The 24271-nt window shown below is 39.7% G+C and overlaps 1 protein-coding gene across 2 annotated transcripts; it reads right to left on the bottom strand.

Moving 5' to 3' along the window:
* Positions 1–534: 534 nt before the first annotated feature.
* On the bottom strand, positions 535–24116 carry TBC1D31 (TBC1 domain family member 31). Of its 2 annotated transcripts, XM_063418278.1 has the most exons (22): positions 23688–24116; positions 21262–21408; positions 20584–20699; positions 18590–18768; positions 16138–16289; positions 15564–15723; positions 15125–15325; positions 13765–13941; positions 12870–12949; positions 12620–12766; positions 12220–12353; positions 11082–11215; positions 10318–10497; positions 9118–9350; positions 8370–8522; positions 7092–7227; positions 6105–6197; positions 4258–4398; positions 3234–3428; positions 2669–2819; positions 1525–1641; positions 535–883 (listed from the first exon to the last, which is right to left on the bottom strand). In XM_063418278.1, the coding sequence occupies exons 1-22, from the start codon at positions 23762–23764 to the stop codon at positions 747–749; spliced, it is 3240 nt and encodes a 1079-aa protein (XP_063274348.1). In that variant the 5' UTR covers positions 23765–24116; the 3' UTR covers positions 535–746. The 2 variants fall into 2 exon arrangements, with proteins under 2 accessions (XP_063274348.1, XP_063274434.1); XM_063418364.1 differs by lacking the exon at positions 1525–1641.
* Positions 24117–24271: the final 155 nt, after the last annotated feature.

Here is a 24271-nt window from a genome sequence, read left to right on the forward strand (position 1 = left end):
CCTGCTGCAGTACTGCTGCCCCAAAGAGCATCAGCAAAACCCCAGGGGAAGCAGAACAAATAAAGATCCCAGTCCTCGTATTTTCAAGGGCCAAGTCTACCCCTCTATCAGCACTGTGTGTAGCAATTATGGATGATTCACTTTCATTTACTTTGCCTTATGCTTTTTTACTGTAACACCACATAATGTTCTTGACTCTTGGGTCAAAAGCATTAGCCATCAGTACCCCAAGCACTGTGAAGAGCAAGGTATTTGTTGGGATCCTCTCTCCCATCCTTTCTCATGAAATGAACCTGCTAATATGTGTAACAACTACCCCCATCTCCAGCAGCAGGTGCTCCACACCCTCTCTGGGCCTTGGTTTCAATGTTTGGCTCTTGCTGGAAAGAATTTTTTTCTCTAATTGCAAATTTCCCTGCTGCAACTTGTAGAATCCATCATTGATAAAACCAACATTTTAACAGTGGTTTGTTTCTTCAAGTCAGGGCAGCCACCAGAAAAAATGAAGTAAACAAATACTGCACACTCAGTAACTGAATGAAAAAAATGAGTTTATTTTAGAAGTAAAAAAGAACAAGGTTACAAACAAAAGACATATTTTCTAGCTAGGGTTTTATTCTTATATAAAAATATCTCCAAAAGCCTTCAATAAACAGTCTATGATCCATCCTGAATCACACTATACATATTTAGCTTTTCACTGATTAATAATTTGAAAGTACAGCTAAGGTCCAGAGCAAATCATCTCAAGGTGATGATGCTGTAGCTGGGAAAGCAGCTGGAGGGTGCCTGGCTTGGGCCCGTGAGATGAGCCTTTGTCTGAGCTGCCGGACTTCTGCCATCAGCTCCCGCTCCTGGCGTGACAGCTCTGCTCGTCTTCTGTCTAAAGACATGGAAGTGAAAGAAACTTAACACTGCAACTAGTGGTTTTCCATAAACACCACAAATACCTGTGGGAAAACAGACATCTCTGGCAGAGGAATGCTGCTTTCAGTACCCCTGCATGAGAGGCAGCTCTCAGACTGATAAGTGCTTTGAAAGCGGTGCCTCTGTTGGCTGCCAGGTCAGGTGCTCCTGGGGGCTACAGCAGCTCCAGAGGTTCCCACTGCCTGCACATTTGTACATAAGGTGCACTGGAATTTTAACTGAAGCTATGACAGACCAGAGGAAATCAGACTAATTCCTGACTGTAACTCCCAGTCAGATTTTGACAACAGACAGCTCTACATCCTCTTAACACTCCCATAAACAGCTGTGAAGACATGAAAAGCATGGGCAAATGATCAGGTCAGAATGCAACTAAACTAGGCTGACGTTTACTAGGATTACTCTTATAACATGACACACTTCAGGCACTTCCCCTGGTAGTAAAGACATTTTCTGCAGGTGTGAAAGAGAACACAACAATAAACTGGTTTACTATCCACTAAACACCTACACAACTAATGACTCAATCACACAGCCAGGTGTTCCAGCAGTGCTCTGAAACCAAATGTGAAAGAGACTCCTAACTTGGAAACTTACTGTGTGGAGATGATGCTAAAGTAGAGAAATCATTGAGACAGATACTCTCAGACGTTGGCACCTGCTGCACTTCTACCCCTCTCTCTGTACACCCAGCCTTTAAATCATGCAGTTTCTCTGTGGGAAATGGAAAGAAGATTCTTTGTAAATTAAAAATATTGAAGTTTCTAGTGAATTTTTCTAGCTGGAGGTAAAACAGTTTTTCTCTAGGAAGCAAAGCTAGAACAATCACCCACTCCAGTTAATGGCAAGTACAATTTGCTCAGAATTAGAGGTCAATGTTTCTACTCTTCGGGTCAGAGCCATGCATCACTACATTTCATTTTAAGGAATTACAGCTCTGTAGTTTCATTAATTTCTTAAAATTCCCTTTAAGAAATTGCAGCTCTTTAAGAAATTACACGTGCTGCTTCTTTCTATATAATTAATCTTCTGACAAATAGGCCACTAAGATCATATGGAATATGGCTACTCATGCTTGTAGTTTTAGGAGCCACCCATTTTAATTATGCACGGTTGCAAATTACTCCATACTAAAACACTGGGTAAATAAGGACAAAGGCTGAAAAAGTTTGCCCAAAGCAATACCAATCACCTAACCCTAATATTAATCACTAATTTTATGTGAGCCTTGGAAGTATAGTGGGGGGATAGGAGAAATAACTGCAAAACCACACAAATGCAGCACTTGAGTAGGATTTACTGGCCAATTCTGGAAGCACATAAATATGTTGGAGTTTCTTTGGGTGTGTTTTTTTGTTTTTTGTTCTTTTTTTTTGAACAAACACTTGGAAAAGCCACTTCTTGGTATAATACTGTATGTCATCACATGACAACATTACTTGACAGAAAATTTCTAATGGATGCAATTTTACAATTGTTTCAAGATGAGCTAAACCTGTGCTCCTACCCAAAATGCCATTTATATTGATGCATTTGATAGATATTAAACTGAGATTTCTTTCCAAGTCTGGCCTTGGAAAACAGATATATCTGTTTCATGAAAGAATATTACCAAAAAGTACTTATGGAGTGCTTAGTAAGGAAGTTATGCCTAAGTTTATCCCCAATATTGGACAGTTCCTTCAGTCATTGAATTCTTCATGCCAACATCCACACAACACTGTATTATCTCCATGCTCACCAAAACAGCCATCTTCCCTTTGCAGCTCCTCAGCCAATTCTAGCTCATCATTCATTCTGCCATCTAAGAACTGCTTCCTGTGCCCATCTGCAGCAGCAGCCGCCTTCTGCTCTTCCTCCAGTTGAGCTTTGTTGTGTACAGCATCTTCCCACTGTGCAACAGAGATATTAAATGTCTTCAACAGATGTGTTGCAAGGAAAAAGCAACAAACAGAACCGTCTGGATTATTACAGATTACACTTCACCCTAAAATCAAAATATGTTAGTCAGCTGTGCGAAGGTTTCATTTTGAAAAATGTCTCATTCAAACATCTGGAGAAAGGTAAAATTCTTGGGTCAGAGAATAAAAATACAAGGAACTTGCAGAAGTAGCAATATGCTTTCCTAAGGCTAAACATCCTCACCAATTCACTCTTGTGCTTCCAAAAACTTCCAGTAAAAACAGAAAGCAGAGTTCTAACAAAATATTTCTCTAAATACATTTCAGCATTCTGCACTGCTTGTTACAGGCAAAAGACAGTTACATTTTTGCCAGGCCCACTTAGAAAAAAAATTATGCAAATACCTTTTTTTCTTCTGTCTCCCTCATGGCCTTCAGCAGCTCAGCTTCTTTCACCCTGTTGTCATGCAGGAGCTTGACAATCTCTCTGTAGCACTTCTCCCGGTCCTGGTCATCCCGCCTGAATCTCTGCTGTGCTTGCAGCCTCCAGTTGCTGTCAATGTGCTTCTGCTCAGCTTTGGCTAAATTTTCTTCAGCCACCTAATAAAACACCTTTCTTACCAGAAATTCAGTCTATTCCAACTGCACAACCTTACCTACAGACCATGCAAGACAAACTGAGATGTTCTCCAGTATCCCTGTCAGATATCTCTGCTAGAGCCACTCACTAACAGGTGCAGCTGACATAAGATTGATACCTGAATGCCAATACTTTCACCCACATCCATCTGCTTCCAAAAATCAAATGCTGTTTACAAAAACTCAGACCCATATGTTTATTTCTAGACAATATACAAATGCAGATGCCAAGCATATGGGCAGTGGGATAGCTGCAACTATTTTTCCAACTGTGCAGTTACAAGTTCTGAGTTTGAAAATCTGAGCAATTCCTAATGTCAAGCTACACACATTCATTAATGTGATCTAGAAGACAGCTTCTACAGCTGAATTTCCTGCCAAGTACTACCAACTGAAATCTCCTTTGAGGCTATCATTTATTTTGTTATGGTTACAAACAAAACATGTTCCTTAACAGGAGGGTGACTTGTTTTGAAAAGTACTTTTGAGTCTTACATGCTTCCTAAGTTTTGAGAAGTAAAAACAAAAAACCTAGTATTTCTGGCAGGTTCAGAGAATTTGAATATTTACAGCTGTTTGGACACTTCAGTGAGATTTCTGGAAATCTCAGCATTTTAAACATAGAATCTTAATCTATTAATATAAGTATCTAGAAATTAGATTTCTTTAGAAAATATTTCCATATTAACTTGAACTAGTTAATTACAGTCAAAATACTGTTAACCAGTACTACTTGTATAAGTTAGCATATTGACTCCCCAGAACACATGTTAATATCCACTCATCTTACTGTATGAGCTTTCTGTATTTCTTCTCTATCTATTTCTATCAATCTCTGAACCCGTTGATCTTCCAGATCCACCTTTCTTTGATGGGCTTCCATGTCTTCTTTTATTTCCTTTGTAACTGCCTCTTGGTCTTTCATTAGATGCTGCCAAGCACACAAACAAAAATTATTGTTGCTAAGCTACCAGCTAACATTGGTAATTCCATCTCTTTAACATTTATTAAAATTTCATTAAACTCGTATTTGAATATATCCACACATCTCATCCCACTACATATCATAACTGGCCAAGGAAGTCATAGACCCTGCTGTTATATCTGCTTGGAACTAGATGTAGCATGAATCATAACAGTGGCCTGAGTCTTGACAGGGGGTGTAATTCCATTCTCCAGATTACTGTGGCGAATAAAAGCAGAATTCCAACCTAAATGAACTAGATCCATCTTGAAAATATTCTGCAATTTGTGGCAAATTTTAGCCAAACCCCCAAAACGTTTCACAGCTATAAACTGTGTTTCATGGCACTGGGACTTGTAATAAACACATCTGCAGCTTGAACGCAGAGATGATTTGCCCAAGTAGTACAGCCCAGCAGCAGATCTAGAAACAGCATTTTAGCTTCCCACCTTCTCTTCACATTCACCAGGGCACATCTACACAATTTTCTGCAAAAGTTATAACCCCTTCCCAGGCCTGTAGGAATCTATTGAGCAACTGGGGCAAAGTCAACATCCTTTGAAGCTGGAGTAGGGCCCCTCGCTGACGGCAGTGAACGGGGCATGGAAAGCCTGTCTGCACAGACTCTTGTGGGCAAACAGAGATCCTCAGCAATTCAATAATTGCTACCTTGCTAGCCTAGAGAGGATGATCACTGGAGAATTAGTTCCCTTAGAGCTGACTTTACATGTTCTGGAATACAAATGAGTTTAACCTGGTTTGTGTTATGTAGCCACAAGACAGTTGGCTGTGTATTGAATAAATAAAAGCTAACAGAAATTTAGCCCAATCATGCTCAGTATGGATTATAGAAAGTTTATGACCAAAAGCTTTAAAAAACCCAAATGTAAGCTGACACATTTCAAAATGGGGGTCAGAGAGCTGGATGTCTACTTCTCCTTTATTCCACTGGATCTACACATACTCAAGATGGGTATATGTAGCTTTGATTTCTAAACACGTAACTGAGTATTTAATCAAAATGAACATTTCTAACATTTCTTCCATTGGCATCTTTGCTTTGTAGTCATTTAAAATTAACTAAAATTCAACTTTAGACAGAATTACTGATTAAAGCAGTTTATTACTGAATAGCCATATTTCTGAAAAAAATCAGTCATTTCAGAAAGGAACTGCACATTCCCAATGAACCATCCACTCCTTTTTGCTTAATGATGTTGTTGGCAACCAGACATTTCTTCATCACCTACATCAATCTGCTATACTGTTCTCTCTAGAAAATGCAGATATGTCTGGATATCACAGATGAAAAGGTGGGAGTTTCTGGATGAGGAACACATTGTTACACACTTTTTTCTTATTTACATGTTCCTCACTTCCCTCAAGCAGCTGAGCCCACAACTAAGCCCTGCAGCAACCAAATGATACCTCAGCACAGGAGAAGAATAAAATGGGGAGGATATGAGAATTTTCACCCAAAACTCCCCAAGATAACAGTGAGTTTTGTTAATGCTTTTATCAACAGAGGATTTATTCTAAAAAAGCCTTATTAAAGAAAAAAAAGGAGAAAAAAAAAGACCCCCTTTCTCCTCACAATGAAAACAATCAAATCCAAGAACTTCAAAGGAAGAACCATTATATGTTTATATTTAGTGTAGTTCCCCAATAATTACCTGTTCAAAAAGTTGTTTTTGTGATTCAAGTTCCATCCATTGTAGTTCTATATCTTGAACAGCAGCAGCTGTTTCCTGCTCTCTCATAGATGCCTTGTGGGGGAGAGAAATACATGAAAATACAGTAAAGAAATTCTTCTGCTTTAAAAAAACGTTATCAACAAGAATGTCCAAACCCCCATGTCCCTAAGTTCTTGTTGACTTTGTCATACAAAGACTGAAAAATACTGCATAACAAAAGTACAGGGTGAGGTGGAGAAGAGGCACAGGAAGAGTTTTGCATCCAGCCAAATGATGTTAGGGAAATACTAGTCTTGAACTAATAATAAAAACCTGCCAGGTGCAGCTCTGAATCAAGTAAGGAGTCTCTGAAGCCAGAATGCTGTGGAGGACAGCAGGCAGAGAGGGGCAGTGGCTGCTTCACACCCGGCAGAATCTGAGCTGGAGCTAAAGGGTGTGACAGTGCCCTGACTGCAGAAACAACCACCCAGCTGCACTGTGCTCTGCAAAGAGTGTTGCTGGGCTACAAGGAATGGCCCTGCAAAGGCTCAATTCGTGCCCATGAGCTGCAAAAGCTTCCATTCTCAGCACCTGCAATGGTGCTCGGGTGAGTGATTTGGAAGCAAAGCCAGGCCTAGCCAGAGGCCACTGCCTCTCAATCAATGGCTGAGTTAATTTGCAATCTGAACAGACAGCTGAGAATTCACCAGCCCTTTAAGGAGCTCATTACATTTTTCAACACTGCCACTAGTCAGGTGAATCTGGCTTTTCTCGGGAATTTTGCCAGTTAAGGCGAGCCAGTGGTACACACTAAGTGCCAAATAAAACTGTCAAATTACACATTTACCACTTAAAGCAGTCCCCCTCATGCTAAATACACCTCTGGGCTCACAAATCACAGTATATCAACTAAAATTTTAGTTATGCATTTTTTCTTATTCTCCCTATTAAACCTTATAGAAAATAATTGCTTGAGCTATACTCAACCTTTCTTGCAATTTCATCATCAAGATGTTTCAGTTTCATTTGAAGCTGATCTTGCTGGTAGTTCTGAAAACGCCTTCTTGAAGCATCCAAAAGTTGCAGTTCCTTTACTTTCAGTTCTCTTTTCCCAGCAGCAAGCCTTCACAGCCAAAATAAACAGAAATAAACAAATAACAGGAATAATACTGTATATATAAAAAAGAGCACAAACATGCAATGCAGTTAGCCATTAATTACTGTGAGCTCATCTCCAGCTTAACAAAGCTTGGACAGTTGCCTTCATTCCTGTAAATTGTCCAGTTTTCATTTATGAGACAAAATTGAATTCACAGACACAAATCTTCTAATGGCAAATATCTCCAGTTAAGCTTTGAAGTCCTGTGCCCTGTTCCACTTTAATAAGTACTAGTTTAATGTTGTTAGGATCCAAAACTGGAAACTGCTCCTTAGAATAACTGCCAGTGTCCTGGTACCTCTTGCTGCACAAAATTAGTCCCAAGTTTATTTGGTAAATATCAAACTCAAAGAACAAAACAACAAATTCAAGGATTAGTTTATAATAAAGGCTTGCTGTCCTCTTTAAAAAAGCCTCTGTAGGTTACAGAGGTTTAGGAGATTTGCTTAAAACGTGGTGGTTAGCGACACGGTTTAGTGGTGAACTTGGCAGTGCTGGGTTAACCGTTAGACTTGATCTTAAAGTTAATTTCCAAATTCAATGATTCCATGATTACCTGTAGTTCATCTAAGAAACTATGGAGATGTTGAACCTTAAACCTTCACAACTGCAAAATATACAAACTTACAGTTCAGCTTCGTTGCTATCACAACTGTTTGCTTATCAACTGAGACACAGAGCAGTCATTTTCTAGATCCACCAGAAATCCAAGACTCTGTGCAGTCACTGAGCCTATAAGCTACTCTCATATTGCAGTGTGGGTCTGCCCAAAACACAAGTCTGAAGTCTCAGTGTGCAGACACACAGCAATTGACTGGTTAAGAGACTTCCCAATCCAAAGGAACCAGACAAATGGCTGGGAGCTGAGACAAAAATATGAAGTGACTTGACCTCTAATCTGGTGTATTCCCTCCAGGGACTTATAGGCGAGGCAGTAATACAACCCAGATCACTTAATTTCCACACCAAAATATGACCCACCAGACCACAGTTATCCCCACATTACAATTTATACAAATTAGTGGTTATTTCTCCTTTACTCGTGGTTAAAAATGTAATAGCAGGCTACAGTAGCCAGACCCCTAATGCTTCCTATATTCTAATACCTCTGCCTCTGTTCTGCCAACTTCTCTTCTTCTTCCAGCAGGATTTTTCGCTTCTGTTTTTCAGCTTCTTGAAGTAATTTCTGCTTTCTATACCAGGCTTCATCTTCTGCTTTTTGCTGCTGGGCTTTGGCTTCTGATTCATGTGCTAATTGTCTACATGGAAGGAGGTTAAATGTTAACCATTCAAACCAAATACCAAGAAATTACTTATTACTTTGAAATTGATGACAGTACTAGCAAAGAACTGCTGAAATAACATGAAAAAAATATTTCATCCCCTTCGTAGTGACAAAGTACATGAGGAAGAGTTACCATATTGACTGTCAGAGACAACAGGGCATTACAGATGAGTGCAGGTACTTTATTCCTTGCATTCTTAACAATGACTGGTTTCTAAGGGTGCCTTGGCTTCATGGTACCCACTGATTTCAATAGGAAGCTAAGAACTCCTTGGCCCTTCAAAACTTGGACTCCACAAGGTCAACAGAGGTTTAGGCTCTGGCTATGAGCTCCCAGGTTTGGTGACCTGTGGCCCAATATCTTCTGCTAATTAGCAAAAAAAAAAAAAATTAAGATAAGACCAATGATTTAATACAAAAACATACCAAACCAAGTAACTCTCAACTTTTAGCAGCTAGTTAAAGTCCTTTTCCTGAACCCTAACCCTAACCCACATTACAACATACAAAGGCAACTATGTCCACGTGTCCCTCCCAGTCTGAGACTGTCTTCAATTTCCCACTAATACCTCTCTCGCAAGTATTCAATTTCATCCTGTCTGATCTTCTCCAGTTCCTGAGCTTGATAAGCCACAATGTACGAGGGATATTTGTTAAATACAGGGTACTGTCCTTTTGTAAGTGGTGTGAAGTCAGCAAACACATGCTGTGGATGGATATCCAGTGGTGTAGCCTCCATAAGATGATAGGCTTCCTTAATCACAACATTAATGTCCACGTTGTTACGATGATGAAAGAAGTACTGTAAAAGACATGCTGCCATTTACATTCTACAAAAGATTATGCACTTTTATGTGCTTTTACATAAATATGTATTTATTTTTAATACACATATTTGGGAATAATCCAGAAAATTAGCAAGATCTGTATTTCAACAGTTAATTTAAAAAGTTTTATAGTTTTCCCTAGCAATTCGTAAAACATCACCAGCTCAAGTGACTTGAGCCAAACTTCTTCAAGATGGGAAAGGATGCTGTGGTTCTTTTCCTTCTCTTCAAATGGAGGATGTGTAAGGGATTTGGGAAGCTGGGTGTCAATTTAGTGTCCAACAGTGACTCCTACCACTGGATAAACCTGCCTTGACCTTCAGTGTTCAGCCATGAAGATTGGAAATTTCTCCTCTTGCAGGACTATACTTCCTGTCAAAGATCTTATCCACCAAGATAATCTCTAAATGGTCATTATTAAACATAGCAATCATGTTATTTGCTTGATGTCAGTCAAACTGACTGCTCATAAGCACATTTTAGAGGTGGAATCCTTTGTTTGCCTACGGAGATATTTTCATAAAAGAAGAATCCTCTCTCATGGAACATGAAAGAAATTTTAATTTAGCTTCAGAGAATACCCAATAATACTGCCTAAATTTGAAAATCTGGCAAGAGGATAATGAAGCAACATCACAGAATTATTGTCTTCAGAGGCAGAAGTCTATACTAGATCCTCAAAAAAGAGACAGAATTATTTTGTGTTTGATGAACTACTGAAATTTAAAAAATGGCTTTTAGTGACATTAGAAAGCTTATGAAAGCTTTTAATCTTGTCCTTGCATGAAACAGCAGGAAACTGCTCAATGTTTTGCTCATTTACTGTGTATTTGTCAAGTTCCAGATATTAAGGTGGAAATTGATCTCCTTGTAACCTAACAACAGATACAATGTTTTATACATCTTTTCCATATGACTGACTTAAATATGAAGGATGTTTACCTCAAAATCTGCAGCTTGATTACAGTGGAGCAAGGGAGCTCTAGAACATATACTATAGGCAATGACAATCATTAGAAAGTAGGAAGGATGGTTGGAGAAAATATTGTCGAAGACTTTCAGCCATTCTTCTCTTGTTAGAACCTCAGATAATAGTGTTTCTAGGAGAGGCCAAGCATAAACCTGAATTATTTGGGAAAATTGACAGAATAATCCATTAGAACAATTTTACCATCCCTTTTAAAGAAATAATATGATTTTTCTTGCCTCATACCAAGAATCTATTAATTTGTGAAAGAAAGAGAAAATAAACCAGCACATTTCAAGATAAGTTTCATCACCCACTCTAAACATTCAAAGTTAATCTGGGGTGATTACAAATACATTTTTTATTTCACTGGATGTCTAAATGTTCTGCTTAGATTTGTGAAGCTAAAATCATCCCTAATGATAAACAGGGATTACAAAATTAATTCATCACATTTATGGTCCATGTTAAAAAAAGAGTACATCTATAATTTGATGAGTACATTTTTAAGTAATGTGGACTTGAAAGCAAAGAACTTCTTAAGAACTAAAGTAGCATGTATATGACCATGGACAAGGAAAAACAACAGGAAAGCAATGATATATTCTTTACACTCCCACATAATTCACTGTTATTTAATGAAAACTCCCCCAAACTAGAAATACATCAAAATAAAAGACTAGCACACTATTATTCACTGCAGTATATTTTTGTATACAAAAGCTGTCTAGAATATTACCTGTGAAGTCACATTGTATTTTGTTAAATGCTGAATTAGTTCTTTGTCATGATGTGCCAAAACATTTTCCATCATACATAGGACATTAACTGGAGGATTGGGAAAGTACTCAAACCAGTGCTGACAAAAATTAACTGAAAGAGAACAAGAAGCTGAACACAATCCACTGTTATCCAGAGTGAAAGACTCATGACAACCTTGAAGTTTGGTTATAAAACTGATGCATTTAGAATGTTGTTTCAGGCAGCAAAATCTATTTAAGATACTCCCATCTCTTCTTTTTCCAAGTATTCCTAAAACATTCCCCCAGTACACTACTCCTCCAGCTGCACTGGCATGAGTTTTTGTGTCACTGTGAACCAGACTGAAGAACTAATCTAGCTCAAATATAAAGTGAAAAAAAAAATCTGTGAGCTGTGGACTAAGGCAGGAGAGGCAGACGGGAATACTTGTCCTGGGGTGACAATACTTAAACCAGTAGCTCTGTCTTACAAAACTACAGCCTGGATCAAGTAATTTTCAATGTACTAAGAATAATTTCTGTAAACTCTGATACTTATTCACCAACAGCATGTGGTTGCAAGGTGGATATGTATGCTTGGCAGCACATATCTTCTGTAGACTTAGCAGCAGCTGCAACAACTAATTTAAGTGTAAAGCACTTAATTTAGAATGTTTCCTCAGAAGAAAGCCACAGCCAGTGTTCAGATAAATGTCTAATTTTGAGTTACCACATGCTCAGGACAACTAAACAGAGTAAAATCTTGAAAGAGACCATTCCCTGTTGACTGGGAGCAGGTGACAGGTGGGGTGGGTGGCTGTGATTACTTTTCCCATGTCTCAGACACTTAATTATTACGATATAATTATGCTAGATAAATTTGAGTTTGCAAATGCTAGATACAGTTCAATTAGACTTTACAAACACTGTTTAAACTGCTAACTTTTTCCTAGAAACACTGCAAAAGGAAGTCTCATATTTTGAGGTTTTTGTTTTAAGCTCCATATTAATTCCTGGTAACACCTTGGTGACCTCTAAGTAAGGCAATACCTTACTCATTTCAGCAGGAAAAGTTCTTTTGCATTGGAAAGCTTCAACATGTTGCAGCATATTTTAATTGTTAAAGTCATTGCTTACCTACCACTGTAGCAACAACTTCAAAGCAGATCAGCTGGTTGTTCTGGAATAACTTTACAAATGGGAATGCTAGCAAAGGCAAGTAGGGTGTCTCAGCAAAGATAGCAGACCAGTGAGCTAGAGCAGACAAGGTCCTGTACACAGGCAAACAAAGGTGTAGAAAATATTGATCCAAAACCAAACAAAAATATAATATGCATTTTACAACCACAACATAGAAAGACTGTGAACTTCAAGACAGATGCAGGATTGGATGAGTTACCAAAACAAAACTGCATGAGGGCACTGCTATGTTATTTTAGAATTTTTCTTACAGATGAGTCCAGCTACTGGATATATTTCAGATGACCATGAAAATAAACATCTGTAATATTTAAATAAATACAAATACATATTTTACCTCTGTAGAACTCTCAGCAGTTTCCTGCTTTTGATAGGATACTCTTTCTGAATATTTACGAATGCACTGTGGATTCCCCTGTCCATCAGGCTACTGAATGCCAAGTGGTTTTCAGGAAGTTGTAATAAGGAACGCCAAACAAACATCCTGCAATTAAAATGCAGCCTTAGTCAAGGAAATTCTTTTTCATAGGCCAGTAAACACAAGCAATTTTGTTTTGGGTAAGCATGAACATGCACACAAAAACCACCTGTACTTAGCTGGATATTCTCCAAATCCTTTCAGTAAGGCTTGCAGACGTTTCTTGTTTAATCCACCTGGCAATTCATTCTACAAAACAGGGCATCAACAATAAATGTAACCATTTTCTCCTTCTTTGCACTCTAATTGATGAGAGTGGCTAGATATTGAAGTTTATCACAGTGTCAAAATAAAAAAATCAAATGTATATTGCTGTCTGTTACATTGTCCTAGGAACTTCAACAACAACAAAAAGGTAATTCAAAACATCATTTATTGTCTCCTGAACTCAGAGAACAGCTGCCATTGATTTCAGTCAGAACCAGATCAGACCCAAACTGATTGAACTATGTACTACTAAATGATGGATACAGCAAACCATAAAGAATATTAACATAAGAAATAGATCATATGGTGACACATAAACAGGAATATATATATAGTATATATACACACACACATACATACACATATATATATATACATAAAAGGCACGAAATAAAGACACAGAGAGAAAATGGCACTGTGGTGACAGAGGGGAATAAATGTAACAGTAATTCATCTTCTAAATAATTAAGAAATAAAGGATATGGATTCTAGGCAGACATTTTAGAGGTGGCCAGTTTGCTTTCTGCAGGGAAGCAGATCAGATGTAGAAAATACCAAATGTGTCACAGGTTGCTTGAACACTGCAGAGGTACCCCTGACTGGAGGCAGCTCTGGCTGTGTCACACACTGTAGGAGCATGGGCTAAATAGAGAGAAAAAATGGTACTAAAATTTCCGTAATTCTTGCTCTGCTCAAATATCCAAGTGCAAGAGTGCCTGAATTTATTTTTAAAGCAAATGGTAATGAAATATAAACACTGCAGAGTGAAGGACAAAATATTTGCAGCTTTTACCTACCTCTTTATTTTCAAGTGATGTATTTGCTTGCAGTTTTAGCAATCTGCTTTGAATTTTGCTTTGTTTGGATTTCCATGGCCCCTTTGACCTTTCTGAAGTCACTTTTGTGATCAGTTTATTTGCCTCTGATGTGTACTTGGGCCCATCTTCTACAGCTTTGAACATGAATGGTGGAGGCTAGTATTAAGTACAAACACCTTGGTTAAAATCTTGTAAAACAGATTACACAGAAATATAATTTATTGTTTACTCTATTTTATATGTCACATTTTTGAGTTTGATGGCTATAAAAAGAAGACTAGAAATACATTTATACTGTAAATAAACAGATATAGATTGTTTACTCCTGAAAAATAATGTCCATGAATAAAACTGCTCTAACTATGAGAAGGTTTATGTAGCTCCCAAGCTAACTCAAACATCATGTTACTTCCTTGCTTAGCAAACAGTAAAAATATAATTGGGACAGTATAGATGTGTATCATGTACTGTTCAGATTATTTACTTGAGTGTGTTTCTCAATGTCATTAAAATACTTTGCATTTTTATAGCACCAGTTAAAAGAATACAGAAGACCTTTACAAACTTTAATTAGTCTTCAGTGTCAGGCAGGTATTAATTAATTCAATGCTGGAGATTGTGAAAGCAAGTGACAAAGTGGATATCCCAGTTCATGTCAAACCGTCAGCAAAAGTGCAAATGGAATGTGTGTGACATCTTTACATATCCCTCAGCTCCAGCTCCATCATTATCCAGAGCTGGTTACTGTTTACTTCAAAGACATGGTGACTTAAGATCAATGGAATTCTGTATTTAGAAAGCTGACTCCCATTAATAAATTAATGTAATAAAATAAGAACTGGTATTTAGAATGTTTGTTATTTAGGGAGGATTGGGAGTGTATGATTGTGCCATAAATGATGTGTGCTGGTATCCAATAACACAGTAAGAAGAACAAAATCACAGTAACAAAAACACCATTCATGCCCACAGTTTGAGGGCATTAGTTGCAAAACATTTCCTATAGGAAATGGAACGGAAGAGGCACAATTATTTTGTTTCCATCTCCTCCAAACACCATTACAAAAAGAAACTGATGCCTACAAATTGCTATAGAAAGAAATACCATCTCCCCCTTCCAACACCAGTAGCACAGTGATATATATACCTTAAAAACATCAAATTACCCAACAGGCTGGAGGAACTATGAAGGAAACAGTACAAATCACTTTTTCTTTTTTTGCATTGTTAAATATGGCACTTCAATGCATGTCTGTTAACTACTGATGATGCAAAACATATGCAGACAAATATCTTTAAGGGGACTTACTGCTGTTTTAAGAAATGTAAAATACTCTACCTTATTTCCTTCTTGAGTCAAAGCTTGGACACTGTATAAGTTAAGGCTTCCATTTTCCATTACTGAGGCAATATACTGTCCATTGGGGCTAATCACTGCTGTACTAATTCCCTCTTCAGGACTCCCAATGTCAAAAAGAAGTTTGCATGTTTCTATATTGATAAATCTCATAATATTATCTTGACTTAGCACTCCAAGGACCTATAAGTTAACAGGATTCATCCATTAATACTGCCAATGAAAAACAAGTGGAATACACAACTCAGCAATGACATTCCATTAAGCTAAAGGAGCAACTGAGCAAAGATTCAGCACAGTAACTTTCCTTTTGTTGTATCGTATACCTCTGTACCCCCAGTGCCCCCCAAAAGCCTTCCAAGTATAGGTGTTGAATCCACTAACCAAATACTCCTGTCTTAAGCTTTATGAAAAAACTGACCTGATTGGAGCCCCCATCAAAGCTGTCAGGGAGGAATTCCAGGTGCCGGACAGCTCGCACCTTCTCGGGCATCTGGATTATTCTTATCAAGCGCTTTAACTCCAGACACCACAAGTGAAGATGATTTGATTTCCCAGCAGCTACCAAAGTCCGACTATCCCTGGATCACAGGAAAGTTTCCATCAGCATACTATAATTTAAATTAGTGTTAACTAAAAAGAGAGATTGTTCATTTTGTTCTATGCCCTCAAGTCACTGTTGAATCGGCCATTATTCCTGTGATACTCTCCTGAAAGAAGAAAATAACTCCTAAATAATAAAATTTGCTTTAGCAAAAGATAGTTTAAACCTTATTTTAGTAGTCGCTAAAAATCAACCTGATTTATTTTAACAGTTATGGGACTTTAATAAAAACTGCTATTGATCCTTGATGAAAGTATCAGTCACAGCAGAGTTTAAAAGCTTATCATAGCATACAGCTCAATAGTTCCACAAAATATTACAAATAAAGAGAACCTGTTTTAAACCACAATTTTTATAGTCTGCCTTTAGAATGTTTAAAATAGCAATTTACCTGGTAACTGCAAACACCTTATAAAATAATACAGAACCTTCTACAGGAGCTGGCAACTGGTATTTACAGTGAAGAGTATCGAATTTCCATGCAAAAACAGAATTATCTTTGAAACAGCTGAGAATGGTGTTACTCAATGGAAGAAAAAAAACCTGGAAGAATATGGAAAAGAAAAAAAATGGGATGTTGTCAAGGAAGTATATTTTAAATTAACCAAAGTGCATGACAAAATAAAACATGGCAGGTGTAGCTATTACTGTAAGTGTGGAAGGCTTGAATCTCACAGGGAGCTGGTCCCCTGTGACAGCCTAGAGAGGAGTAGGTGTGTTCTCCTTGCACTGGTTAAAACTTGTACCCTTTGCTAAGCCAGTTTAACTCACTGAAATCACTGTTACATTTTATCTGTCTTATTCTTACAACTGTTAAACTTTCCAATGAGTGCAAAGAGGACGCAATATAAACACTGGCTGAGATTAGGTCAATGCTACAAAGTTCATAGTTTTGGTCTGAATGATCTCTTGGGGCCCTGAAAATCTGGAAATATGGATATGTGGGCTAGGTTTCATCTTAGTGACTGAAAATTGGACATCCAGGCCAAATGAGTCACTTGACAGTGAGCAAAAGTAACCTGTGGGTAAAACAGTCATTTATCTTCAGACAGACTGAGCTGTTCTGTCCTCCTTCAGGGACCCTGAGGAAGACCAGACAATGAATTGAGAGCAGATGAATTTTGGTAAACTGGAGTACCAAATCGTTGCTAATTTTCTGCTTTGCTACAGAAAAATACCACAGGATGGTCACAAGCAGCTGTTGAATAAACAGTGATGCTTTGGAAACAGTCACTGTAAATGTGTTGTATTCTCATTTGTCTCACCTGCTGCCTGTTCACTCTGCACCTCAGTCTCTATCTTTTTAAATTAGCTTTGCCCCATACCAACCTAACAAAAGGTGTATGTTGGAGTGCACCTGGGCTTAAGAGGCATCAAAAAGCACACACGATTGGTGTGACACTGCTACACTGGCTCAGAGAGCAAGCAAGAATCCAGCTTTGCACACTGAGTGTCAGGCCTGTGCTCTGACAATAAATCTGAACTTCAGTAAAGCATTTATTATCTGTATGTCTTAGATCATGGCATTATTAGAACATTATTCTAAAGACAGGAAAATGTAATCCAGATTACTTGCATAATCCTATAAGAAATGGTATCACCAAAGCAAGAGAGCAAGCTCTTGATTCCCAAATGTGATCTGTTAAGTCAATAATAATCACTAGTGTTTGGCTTTAAAGGTTGTTTCCATACTGCAACATCCTGATTCTACTAAATTCCAAGAGCCACTTCCCAATAAGAAGTCCCTACACATACCCTACAAAAAGAAAGATAACTGAGCAGTAGAAGAATCTTGTCTCCACTAGAGAAATGCATCCATCTTTGGAGGAAAGATGTTATGATTATTTTAGCAACATGCACTACACAACAGTTTTAATAAACAAACAAATATTTATGGATGATCTTTCACAGAGTAATTGCTAGGTGACTGTTTTAAGCTGACAGAATTTCTGCCTGACCCAGCACTGGGTGAGGACACTCAAATGAATAGCCTTGTTCTCTGCAAAAGCATCGTGGCTTTTTAGTGGCCAGCCTGGTGAGAACCTTGGTTTGAAGTGGTGTTTGTCAGACTATTCACTGCAGGGCAGCACGTGTGCAAGCCATGCTCAGGCACTGGGTCAGGACTTTCTGTGGTACTTAGAGCAAAGTGTGACATTTGGTGGCGCAGGCAGACCTGTTTAAAGCAGTGTAATGCTAAGGGAGACCTACTTTAACCATTCCCTGACACAAATATGTCATCCTTCACAGCCCATGCTGTTTCAGTGTGTCTGTGCAGCAAACAGAAGCTACTAGGCTGAAAAGCAGTGATTTCTTTTTGCTGAGTTCCTTTTCAGCCTCATTTGTTCCCACATTCAGTGCTTTGCATGCACAGACAGAAGAGCTTTGGAATAAGAAGCTGAATGGGGCAGGTGGTGGTGACTGTTTGAAGTTACCATTACGACACCAAAACTGTTTTTATGAAAACACCTTTACATCCCACTGTCATTCAGGTTGGAATCAATCTACACAGGTCCTCTGAGTCCACCCTAGGACAAAGAAAGGTCAACCTGGAAGATAGGCTCCAACTTCCAAGTTAAATTGGGTTAGTCAAGGCCATGTCCAAGCAAGTTTTGAGTATCTTTAAAAATGGAGGTTCCTTGAAAGTTCCCATATCTCTGCAACTACTGAGTCATGATTTCAGTGGTCTGGGTGATGTGATAGGATGACAGTTGAGATGCCCAAAGATGACAAAAAAAGATTCAGCTGTATTTTAAAGACTATTTACAAGTAACGTGATTTTAATATGTGATGTTCTACCTACTGCAGTGTGCGTGTTCACCCTTTAGCAATTGCTCTTCACTCACCTTTTGTATACCCACAGACTGACGAACATTCAGCTTTCTTATTCTTTGAAAGGTGTCCAAGTCCCACAGCTGAGCTGTATCAGAGGAAGTAGTGATGGCATACTTGCCCGAGCCATGGACAGAGATGGAAGACACTGAAGATTCATGGCCTCTCATCCAACTAACTAGCTCCTGGGTTCCTGCAGAAGTTGAGGAAAAAGATACGAGAGTCATTCAGAGTGGAACAACTACTACTTTAGTCTTTATTGTCAACACTATGCTGTGAAAGAGACTTTTAAACATAACTAGTATATAACCGTTTGCCATTACAGCCCAACACACAAGAAACAAAGGTATCAGTCCTCACAGAGCTATTATATCTTAGAGAGGCACAACCTTCTCCTCATCTCCAAATAACAGATAAGTTATGCTCAGTTCTGCACAGAAAGCCAACTTGCACAGACTTGTTTAATTTAGCCTAAAAATCAATCTTAAAAAAGTCATGAGCAGTGTGATCACTAAGTTCAGCATGCCTCATAGAATATCTGATGTGAACACCCACAGAAGCTGAGACTGAATGTTCTGGTTAGAATTCTGCACTTGTTTTTACTTGTGGACAGAATGTATGAATGATTACACAACTATTTACAGGTGCAAAGAAGAAAGGTTTTAATGACAACGGGCTATGACTATAGAAAGGCAGAGTCAGAAAGCAACAGCTCATTAATTCTTGTAGAGCCCAAAACATTTTTATGCTGTGCACTGCATTCTAAGGAAATGGTTCCTCGGACTACAATGTCTCCCACTTGTGAGTGCATGGCCACTAATCTTCCCTCAGCAACCCAACTGCACTTGTGGCAATTACACTGTTTACATTGGGTGGTTTGCCTAGCAGCCCATGGGGCGGTTCCAGCTCCTGCTGTGGCATCAAAGATAGGAAATGGCCATAAAGCAGCTCATAAAGACTAACAGTCAAACTTTCTGCTGTGCTTACAGACAATGGAGTCCTCAAAGCCATCATCACCTGAGAGGTGACATGGGATTAGAGAGTGGCTTCTAAAGGAGGGGGTGGAGCCCATCAGGTGAGCACTAATACCCTAAGGAACTGTACCAACTTAGGGAAGTTTTAGAACATTCTTCAGTATCACTTGATACAGCACCAGGTAAACATGCAGTACTTTCTGGAGTAACAAAGATTTCTCTAAGTGCATTCAAACATCTAATTTTGGCCTTGCTGTTGTTGAAGGGAAGAGAAAAAGTGCAGAGGATTTCAAACCTTAGCTCTGACTCTTCCTCTGTTTTGAGGAACATTGTGCTACATTAAAATCTTCACACTCAAACCCTAAAACTGTAGATGAGTGATTCCTACAGCTTTGTAAAAGTATTTAAGTCCAGATAATATTTGGATATAATAGAGATATTACAACTGCATTTCTTATAGGTAAAGAATAATTAATGAAGAATTAATTCTTCACCATTTAGCTGCTAATCAAGACAGAGACACACAGCTGTGATGTTAATTTTAAATATTGCTTTTGAATAAGGATATATAACGACTTGAATTGAACTTTCTTTTTGTATACAGTGTCACTTTGTTCAAATATTTTACTGTAAATATAGTTAAGAACTTGTTCAGTTGCAAACTAACATACTGTCACCTGGTTTTATTTTGGCTTTATTTTAATGGAGTACCTCATTCTAAGTAAACATATTAAAAACTGCTTAAAAAAAAGGTAACATACCTAACTACAATCCTGTGGTGGACTTCAGTTAGGCAGATGCCTGTGTGACTCAGTGGGAATAAAGAACTGACAAAGCAAAGGGTTCATTTTGGTTCATTTACCCAAGGACTACAACCAACTTGGGCCCAAACTTTTCTTTTTCAGACAGATGGCATGAAATACATAGTATAATGTCCATAAAACAAAGTATCCAAAAATTTAAGATCAAAACTAATATTATGTAAATTTTCATGCCAATACAGATAGCATTTAATCCTTGAAATTTCTCCTTACCTGTATCAAAGCACTTAATAGAATAATCTGCCAAAGCCACAAGGAACTCTGTCTTTCTGCGAAGATTAAATGCCAAAGCAGTGCAAGCCTGCATTGTTCTCTGAACAAGGCTGAACCTATTTAAAAATACACATTTTCATAGTGTTAGGAAACTTTGGTTCATTTAATGGCAAGTGAAGCAATAACTTACTTGGTTTCAATATATTTCACAGAGAGAAAAAATAAATTCAAAAGAAGGGTGTAAGTAAATAATATCCAATTACAATAGATCTAAAAACCAGTGTTAATATCTTAAAACTCAGTATTAAAATGCTAAAAGACTGGTTGATGAATTTCTGCAAATGAAAACACTAGGTCTAGTCTACTGTAATTCGTGGCTCACTCACTGATCCGTACTGGCCCAAGAATAACTTCTGGTGGTAGCACCTAAGCTCTATGGCATTGCTGTTCAGTGTAATTGCAAGTCTCTGATTTTTTTGAGCAGCTAAACTAAGGAAATAACATTTAAGGAGTCCACATGAGACACTGGGTTGAAGTTTCAGCCCTGAGCAAACTATTATCTATTTAAAACTATCTAGTTAAAACCTGACCTGTGGGATCCTGTCCAGGCAAGTTCCACACCCCTGAATGCTACAGATGTCTCAAACAGATCAAAAGTCTTGATAGAAATATTCTTACCTGTTCCCATTCAAGTCAAAAAGATATATATTGCCTTGGCGGTCTCCAGCGAGGAGAGAATGCCCAGAACTGTCAAAAGCCACATTGAGAAAATGTATTGTCTTTGAATGGTACCCTTGGACACTGTGAATGATGTTCACTATAACTCTGTGAAGAAAGCCAGCAAAACAACCATGCTTAGAATCATTTTATTACCATTTATATCTGCAAGACATAGGATCTTGTGATTTTACAATTCTGATTTTCCATGTGAAACCCATGTATTTCGAATATAAAAAATATACTACAAAGAAAGTAATTCACTGGGTTGGAAGGTAGGTAGGAGACATGTAAAGCAGATGGGGGAAATTCATAATTCATGATCCTTTTGTGTGGTTCCTGGTTACCTGATTTCCAGTATTAATGAATAACACTAATATATGCTGATGTATCTGAAAGCCCAATTCAACACTCAGCAAGGAACCTGGCTCCTCATTACCACTGCAAAGAAATGTTGTAGAAAACTGAGAAGCTGTGCATCACTGTAAGAAACTGCTCTGACTAGATGTGGGGAAAAAAAGTTCTAATATCCCTTCTTTTCACAGTCTTCAAAAGCGTTAGGATTGTTAAGCCTGGAAAAGAGAAGGCTCTGAGGTGACCTAATTGTGACCTTCCAGGACCTGAAAGGAGCCTACAGGAAAGGTGGAGAGAGACTTTACAAAGGCCTGGAATGCCAGGGCAAGGATGAATGCCTTCAAACTGAAAGAGAGTAGGTTTACATTAGACATTAGGAAAAAATTCTTTACTGTGAGGGTGGTGAGACGACCAGGCTCCCTAGAGAAGTTCTGGGTGCTCCATCCCTGGAAGTGTTCAAGGCCAGGTTGGAAGGTGCTCTGAGCAGCCTGGTCTAGGGGAAGGTGTCCAAGCCCATGGCAGGGGGTTGGAACTAGATGATCTTTAAGGCCCCTTCCACTCCAAACCATTCTATGATTCTATGAAGAAAGCCTTATTTATTACTATTCATCTGAGCTATTCTAGAACAAAAATTTCCAATTTTCCACTTCCATCCTTTCACCATGCTGTGAACATGCAGAAACATGCAGAATAAGCTGTAAGAGGATGGTTCTTCCAGGAAGCAGGACATCAAGATTTGGAAGATCTGCTATTCCTGGATTTATTGCATAACACTAAGCAAGCCAATCATTTTGCATTATCACTTGGATGTAAATTCACAATTAAACTAAACACCTAAAACTGTGCCAGATATTGGCAGGCTGATTAAAGACTGCAGAGCACTTGCAGAATGCCCTGACCATGGTTATATAAAATGCTGATAGCTCTGTGAGACACAGAATATGCTACCCCACACTTTCATGGGGCTGTGGGGGTGTGTTACAAAGTCTGAGTGAACACCAGAAGAAGGTCATACAGCCATGGTGCACAAAACTAATTGCACCTCACTGTTAAGCCCATTCTTTTTTTCAATAAAAGGGCCATAAAAAACGAAACTAGAAAGATAAAATATTTTAAATTGTAATTGAAATCTAGTGATGTTTGTGTGGGATTATGACATTAAAGACCCTAACAACTGAAGTATGACTTCTGCTTCTAAAACCACCCTGAAACACTTATCACTTACTTATCACTGCAGCTACAGCACCTCCCAAGACTTACTCAATGTCACTCTGCCTTTCAAAAGTTTCCCTGCCACTAAACAAAGCCAGATAAACACAGTTGGGAGTTCACAGGGCTGCCTCCGGAGTTCCCCAGGGCAGAGGCCCCCAAAGCAGCATTTGTGCTGCTGCTCTTCAGCTTAGACCACGCAGTATTTACACAGCATACCACACTGCGATCATTCTCGGAATTCCCCCATGGCATTTTATTCAATACAACTACAACAAAAGCACTAAACGGGGATAAATGCCCAGCCAAGCTGAGCAGCCTGAGCACGGAGCTTTCACAGCCTCCTTGGGGACCTGCTCCGCCTTCAAGAGGGCATCTCATTAACACATGGAAGTATCTCAAAGACGGGTGCCAAAAGGATGGTGCCTAGCGACAGGACGATGGCCTTGAACAAAACCACAAGAATTTAACTTCAACGGGAGGAAGAACTTCACGCTGAGGATGGCAGAGCACCAAACAGGCTGTCCAAGGGAGGTCGTGGAGTCTCCTCTCTGGAGACATTCCACCACCTGGACGCGTTCCTATGAAACCTGCTCTAGGTGACCCTGCCGTGGCAGCGGGGTTGGACTGGATGATCTCCAGAGGCCCCTCCCAGCCGTAGCGATTCAGTAATTCGAAGGGAACGTGCTCCTTCCGTTATCTAACCGAGTATCCCCGGGCTGCCCCTTCAACCACCCTGCAGAGGCTCAGGTGGGCCCGGGCCGGCCCTGCCCCGTCCGCCCGCTTCTCTCGGGCAGCCGCTCGCCCCGGCCCGGCCCCGTTACCCCCGCGGTGCGGCCGCCCCCGCCCTGCGGGTCCAGATGGGTCCCCGCCGCCGCTCGCCCAGGTCGCAGCGCTCCATCCCCGCCCGGCGCCGCCGCTCCCGCGCTGCCCTCAGGGCTCCGCCCACGCTCCGCGCGGGGGGGCGCCGCACGTGTGGTACAGCCCGCTCCCCTTTCACCAATGGGGAAGAGCCGGAAGGGGGGAGGGCGCTCCCCCTCAGATATCGGGGGATGGAACCGCTCCAACTGTGGCCTCGCGGGCTGCTGGGAGTTGTAGTTTCCGTCGCACGCGTCGCGCGCGGGCCTGGGTGCGAATGGAAGAGCGGAGCGCGGCCAATGCCGGGCAGTGAAGTAAAAACGTCGCGTCCTCGCAGGCAAGTGTGTTTATAACTCAGTGCAATAGGTCACTCAGAGCAGGGCTTTTGCAGGCTATCGCGGGCGCAGGACTTGCTGCCGGTTCCCTCTCGTTTACTGCGCCCCGGCGTTACAAGCGCCTCTCGGGAAGAGAACGCAGGCTGACCCCACATCCCCGTCGCCCAGCAGCGGCGGCTCGCTCCCCGCCCCACCCCCGGGGCGGGACTCCCAGG

This window comes from Prinia subflava, chromosome 1 (assembly GCF_021018805.1).
Source record: "Prinia subflava isolate CZ2003 ecotype Zambia chromosome 1, Cam_Psub_1.2, whole genome shotgun sequence".
In the NCBI taxonomy this organism is placed as follows: domain Eukaryota; kingdom Metazoa; phylum Chordata; class Aves; order Passeriformes; family Cisticolidae; genus Prinia; species Prinia subflava.